The 6,000-nt window shown below is 55.2% G+C and overlaps 1 protein-coding gene across 1 annotated transcript in view; it reads right to left on the bottom strand.

The window, feature by feature from the left end:
- Positions 1-6,000, bottom strand: part of LOC123741732 (zinc finger protein GLIS2) — a gene marked incomplete at its 3' end in the record, with an annotated part of 75,358 nt that overhangs the window by 2,649 nt on the left and 66,709 nt on the right. The window contains exon 3 of the mRNA XM_045715645.1: positions 5,017-5,162. Coding sequence (XP_045571601.1) covers positions 5,017-5,162 — 146 coding nt within the window. The remainder of the gene's footprint in view (positions 1-5,016; positions 5,163-6,000) is intronic.

Below are 6,000 nucleotides of genomic sequence, written 5' to 3'. Positions count from 1 at the left end.
GTCCCTCTCCTTCTCCTGTCCCTCTCCTTCTCCTCTCCTTCTCCTGTCCCTCTCCTTCTCCTGTCCCTCTCCTTCTCCTGTCCTTCTCCTTCTCCTGTCCCTCTCCTTCTCCTGTCCACTCCTGTCCTTCTCCTGTCCCTCTCCTTCGCCTGTCCCTCTGCTTCTCCTGTCCCTCTCTTCTCCTGTCCCTCTCCTTCTCTTGTCCCTCTCCTTATCCTCTCCTTCTCCTGTCCCCTCCTGTCCCTCTCCTTCTCCTGTCCCTCTCCTTCTCCTGTCCCTCTCGTTTTCCTGTCCCTCTGCTTCTCCTGTCCCTCTCCTTCTCCTGTCCCTCTCCTTCTCCTGTCCCTCTCCATCTCCTGTCCTTCTCCTTCTCCTGTCCTTCTCCTTTCCTGTCCCTCTCCTTCTCCTGTCCCTCTGCTTCTCCTGTCCCTCTCCTTCTCCTGTCCCTCTCCTTCTCCTGTCCACTCCTGTCCTTCTCCTGTCCCTCTCCTTCTCCTGTCCCTCTCCTTCTCCTCTCCTTCTCCTGTCCCTCTCCTTCTCCTGTCCCTCTCCTTCTCCTGTCCTTCTCCTTCTCCTGTCCCTCTCCTTCTCCTGTCCACTCCTGTCCTTCTCCTGTCCCTCTCCTTCTCCTGTCCCTCTGCTTCTCCTGTCCCTCTCTTCTCCTGTCCCTCTCCTTCTCTTGTCCCTCTCCTTATCCTCTCCTTCTCCTGTCCCCTCCTGTCCCTCTCCTTCTCCTCTCCTTCTGTCCTTCTCCTTCTCCTGTCCCTCTCCTTCTCCTGTCCCTCTCCTTCTCCTTCTCCTGTCCCTCTCCTTCTCCTGTCCCTCTGCCTCTCCTGTCCCTCTCCTTTCCTGTCCCTCTGCTTCTCCTGTCCCTCTCCTTGTCCTGTCCTTCTCCTACTCCTGTCCCCTCCTGTCCTTCTCCTCCTCCTGTCCCTTTCCTTCTCCTGTCCCTCTCCTTTTCCTGTCCTTCTCCTTCTCCTGTCCCTCTCCTTCTCCTTCTCTTGTCCCTCTCCTTCTCCTTTCCTGTCCCTCTCCTGCTCCTGTCCCTCTGCTTCTCCTGTCCCTCTCCTTCTCCTGTCCCTCTGCTTTTCCTGTCCCTCTCCTTCTCCTGTCCCTCTCCTTCTCCTGTCTCTCCCCTCTCCTGTCCCTCTCCTTTTCCTGTCCCTCTGCCGCTCCTGTCCCTCTCCTTCTCCTGTCCTTCTCCTTCTCCTGTCCCTCTCCTCCTCCTGTCCCTCTGCTTCTCCTGTCCCTCTCCTTCTCCTGTCCCTCTGCTTCTCCTGTCCCTCTCCTTCTCCTGTCCCTCTCCTTCTCCTGTCCCTCTGCTTCTCCTGTCCCTCTCCATCTCCTGTCCCTCTCCTTCTCCTTCTCTTGTCCCTCTCCTTCTCCTGTCCCTCTCCTTCTCCTGTCCTTCTCCTTTTCCTGGCCCTCCCCCTCTCCTGTCCCTCTACGTCTCCTGTCCCTCTCCCTCTCCTTTTCCTGTCCTTCTCCTTCTCCTGTCCCTCTCCTTTCCTGTCCCTCTCCTCTTCCTGTCCTTCCCCTCTCCTTCTCCTGTCCCTCTCCTTCTCCTGTCCTTCTCCTTCTCCTGTCCTTCTCCTTCTCCTGTCCCTCTCCTTCTCCTGTCCCTCTCCTCTTCCTGTCCTTCCCCTCTCCTTCTCCTGTCCCTCTCCTCCTCTTGTCCTTCCCCTCTCCTTCTCCTGTCCCCCCCCCTCTCCTGTCCTTCTCCTTCTCCTGTCCCTCTCCTTCTCCTATCCCTCTCCTTCTCCTGTCCTTCTCCTTCTCCTGTCCCTCTCCTCATCCTGTCCTTCTCCTCCTCCTGTCCCTCTCCTCATCCTGTCCCTCTGCTTCTCCTGTCCCTCTCCTTCTCCTGTCCCTCTCCTTCTCCTGTCCCTCTCGTTTTCCTGTCCCTCTGCTTCTCCTGTCCCTCTCCTTCTCCTGTCCCTCTCCTTCTCCTGTCCCTCTCCATCTCCTGTCCTTCTCCTTCTCCTGTCCTTCTCCTTTCCTGTCCCTCTCCTTCTCCTGTCCCTCTGCTTCTCCTGTCCCTCTCCTTCTCCTGTCCCTCTCCTTCTCCTGTCCACTCGTCCTTCTCCTGTCCCTCTCCTTCCTGTCCTTCTCCTGTCCCTCTCCTTCTCCTGTCCCTCTCCTTCTCCTGTCCTTCTCCTTCTCCTGTCCCTCTCCTTCTCCTGTCCACTCCTGTCCTTCTCCTGTCCCTCTCCTTCTCCTGTCCCTCTGCTTCTCCTGTCCCTCTCTTCTCCTGTCCCTCTCCTTCTCTTGTCCCTCTCCTTATCCTCTCCTTCTCCTGTCCCCTCCTGTCCCTCTCCTTCTCCTCTCCTTCTGTCCTTCTCCTTCTCCTGTCCCTCTCCTTCTCCTGTCCCTCTGCCTCTCCTGTCCCTCTCCTTTTCTGTCCCTCTGCTTCTCCTGTCCCTCTCCTTGTCCTGTCCTTCTCCTACTCCTGTCCCCTCCTGTCCTTCTCCTCCTCCTGTCCCTTTCCTTCTCCTGTCCCTCTCCTTTTCCTGTCCTTCTCCTTCACCTGTCCCTCTCCTTCTCCTTCTCTTGTCCCTCTCCTTCTCCTTTCCTGTCCCTCTCCTGCTCCTGTCCCTCTGCTTCTCCTGTCCCTCTCCTTCTCCTGTCCCTCTGCTTTTCCTGTCCCTCTCCTTCTCCTGTCCCTCTCCTTCTCCTGTCTCTCCCCACTCCTGTCCCTCTCCTTTTCCTGTCCCTCTGCCGCTCCTGTCCCTCTCCTTCTCCTGTCCTTCTCCTTCTCCTGTCCCTCTCCTCCTCCTGTCCCTCTGCTTCTCCTGTCCCTCTCCTTCTCCTGTCCCTCTGCTTCTCCTGTCCCTCTCCTTCTCCTGTCCCTCTCCTTCTCCTGTCCCTCTGCTTCTCCTGTCCCTCTCCATCTCCTGTCCCTCTCCTTCTCCTTCTCTTGTCCCTCTCCTACTCCTGTCCCTCTCCTTCTCCTGTCCTTCTCCTTTTCCTGGCCCTCCCCCTCTCCTGTCCCTCTACATCTCCTGTCCCTCTCCCTCTCCTTCTCCTGTCCTTCTCCTTCTCCTGTCCCTCTCCTTCTCCTGTCCTTCTCCTTCTCCTGTCCCCTCTCCTTTCCTGTCCCTCTCCTTCTCCTGTCCTTCTCCTTCTCCTGTCCTTCTCCTTCTCCTGTCCCTCTCCTTCTCCTGTCCCTCTCCTCTTCCTGTCCTTCCCCTCTCCTTCTCCTGTCCCTCTCCTCCTCTTGTCCTTCCCCTCTCCTTCTCCTGTCCCCCCCCCTCTCCTGTCCTTCTCCTTCTCCTGTCCCTCTCCTTCTCCTATCCCTCTCCTTCTCCTGTCCCTCTCCTCCTCCTGTCCTTCTCCTCTCCTTCTCCTGTCCCTCTCCAACAGTGGTGCTGAGAATGGATGGACCCATGATCTGTAATGAGAGCCTTCTGTCCCAGGCCCTGTCCTCTGACTCAGCCTGGTTAGGGGCAACATTAGGGGCACAGCCCTGTTACACTTCACATAAGGGAATCAGGTTGTGCTGGAGGGGGGGGCACTTTTGAACAAACACATAATGTGTCCTGTGTTCCGTATAACAAGCTCCTCTCTCTGTCTCTCTCTCTCTCTCTCTCTGTGTTACTTGCACTCAGTGGCCTCGCGCATTGTGTGTGTGTGTGTGTGTGTGTGTGTGTGTGTGTGTGTGTGTGTGTGTGTGTGTGTGTGTGTGTGTGTGTGTGTGTGTGTGTGTGTGTGTGTGTGTGTGTGTGTGTGTGTGTGTGTGTGTGTGTGTAATCAGATTTACAGTGAGGTACAGCCATGCAGACCTCACGCCGTCTAATTCAATTCGCTCCCAGTTGTATTGAGAGCTGCTGGCTGTGGTCATCCAGCCTCTATCTGCTTCCCGGTGAGTCCCAGACAAGCACTCCCGCAGACATGGGCACACTCATACTGTACAACCGTGCACACACACAGCTGCCAAAACATAGACACACACACACACACACACACACACACACACACACACACACACACACACATTCAGACACACACAAACTGATGAATGCAGAAGCCCAGCTGAGTACCGGGAATTGGTCTCATTTTATGAGATTTGTCACATACACATTTGTGACATACCTGGAGCCTGTTAGACAGCGAGAGGATTGTGGTCCAATTGTAGTCATCCCTCTCTCTCTCTCCCTCCTTCTCTCTCTCCCTCTCTCTCTCTCCCTCCTTCTCTCTCTCCCTCGCTCTCTCTCTCTCCCTCCTTCTCTCTCTCCCTCCTTCGCTCTCTCTCCCTCCCTCCCTCCCTCCCTCCCTCCCTCCCTCCCTCCCTCCCTCCCTCCCTCCCTCCCTCCCTCCATCTCTCTCTCCCTCCCTCTCTATTCCTCCCTCCCTCTCTCTCTACCTCCCTCCCTCTCCCTCCCTCCCTCTCCCTCCCTCTCTCTCTCTCTCTCTCTCTCTCTCTCTCTCTCTCCCTTCCTCTCTCTCACTCTCTCTATTCCTCCCTCCCTCCCTCTCGCTCTCTCTCTCTCTCTCTCTCTATTCCTCCCACTCTCTCACTCTCTCTCTCTCTATTCCTCCCTCTCTCTCTCTCTCCCTCCCTCTCTCTCCCTTTTTCTCCCTCTCAGAAGAGAGTTGTCTCTTGCCACAAATGACTGATTGTCTGTTAATTCTTTAAAACCCCATCCAGTCCCTCTGCACTTACTGACCTGTGACATAGTTTATAGTGTGTGTGTGTGTGTGTGTGTGTGTGTGTGTGTGTGTGTGTGTGTGTGTGTGTGTGTGTGTGTGTGTGTGTGTGTGTGTGTGTGTGTGTGTGTGTGTGTGTGTGTGTGTGTGCGTGTGTGTGAGCCCTCTTGTTGTCGCTATGCTCCTGACTCTTTGGTGTCGTGCTTCCTCACCTTTTCTCATGAAAGATAATCTACTGGGGAGAGGAGGGTGTGAGAGGATATTAGCTCTAACTGATACAGCTGGGAAGCATCTCTCTCTCTTCCTCCTCTCACACAATGGAACAGGACAATTCAGAAGTGTCCGTACTGTCAGATGGTTTCTACTCACCCCTGCAATGATGTGGTGGTAGACCCCGTTTCCGTTGGTCATCTCTGGGGAGCTGGAGGTGTGGCGAGAGGAGGGGGACGTACTGAGGTCCACGGCCGGCGGGGTGGGGGGTGTCTCTGGCCTCTCCTGGGAGACCACCAGCACACCTGTGGAAGGGTGAGGAGAGGTCAGACTCTGTCAGATCGGTCGGTCAGAGTACCTAACACCTGTGGAAGGGTGAGGAGAGGTCAGACTCTGTCAGATCGGTCGGTCAGAGTACCTAACACCTGTGGAAGGGTGAGGAGAGGTCAGACTGTCAGATCGGTCGGTCAGAGTACCTAACACCTGTGGAAGGGTGAGGAGAGGTCAGACTGTCAGATCGGTCGGTCAGAGTACCTAACACCTGTGGAAGGGTGAGGAGAGGTCAGACTGTCAGATCGGTCGGTCAGAGTACCTAACACCTGTGGAAGGGTGAGGAGAGGTCAGACTCTGTCAGATCGGTCGGTCAGAGTACCTAACACCTGTGGGTGTGTGATCTGATTAGATGGATTGATTGGCAGTGTGTTACAGATATGGGTTCACCCTCTTCTCTTTGTGTTCAAACTTGTTCATGTATGAGGTCAGGTTTTGTGTTGTTAGTACGTCCTATCTAATGCCATGTCAGCCATGAATAGAATATGGGAATTTGTACACACCTCTCTGTGTGTGTGTGTGTGTGTGTGTGTGTGTGTGTGTGTGTGTGTGTGTGTGTGTGTGTGTGTGTGTGTGTGTGTGTGTGTGTGTCAATAGTGTTACCCACCTGTGTGTGTGTGTGTGTGTGTGTGTGTGTGTGTGTGTGTGTGTGTGTGTGTGTGTGTGTGTGTGTGTGTGTGTGTGTGTGTGTGTGTGTGTGTTCAATAGTGTTACCCACCTGTGTGTGTGCGCGCAGGGTCACCCACGTGTGTGTGTGTGTGTGTGTGTGTGTGTGTGTGTGTGTGTGTGTGTGTGTGTGTGTGTGTGTGTGTG

The sequence above is a fragment of the Salmo salar genome, chromosome ssa03 (assembly GCF_905237065.1).
Source record: "Salmo salar chromosome ssa03, Ssal_v3.1, whole genome shotgun sequence".
Classification (NCBI taxonomy): domain Eukaryota; kingdom Metazoa; phylum Chordata; class Actinopteri; order Salmoniformes; family Salmonidae; genus Salmo; species Salmo salar.
Note: the sequence above shows the minus strand (reverse complement) of the source record. Positions and strands in the feature narration are given on the sequence as shown.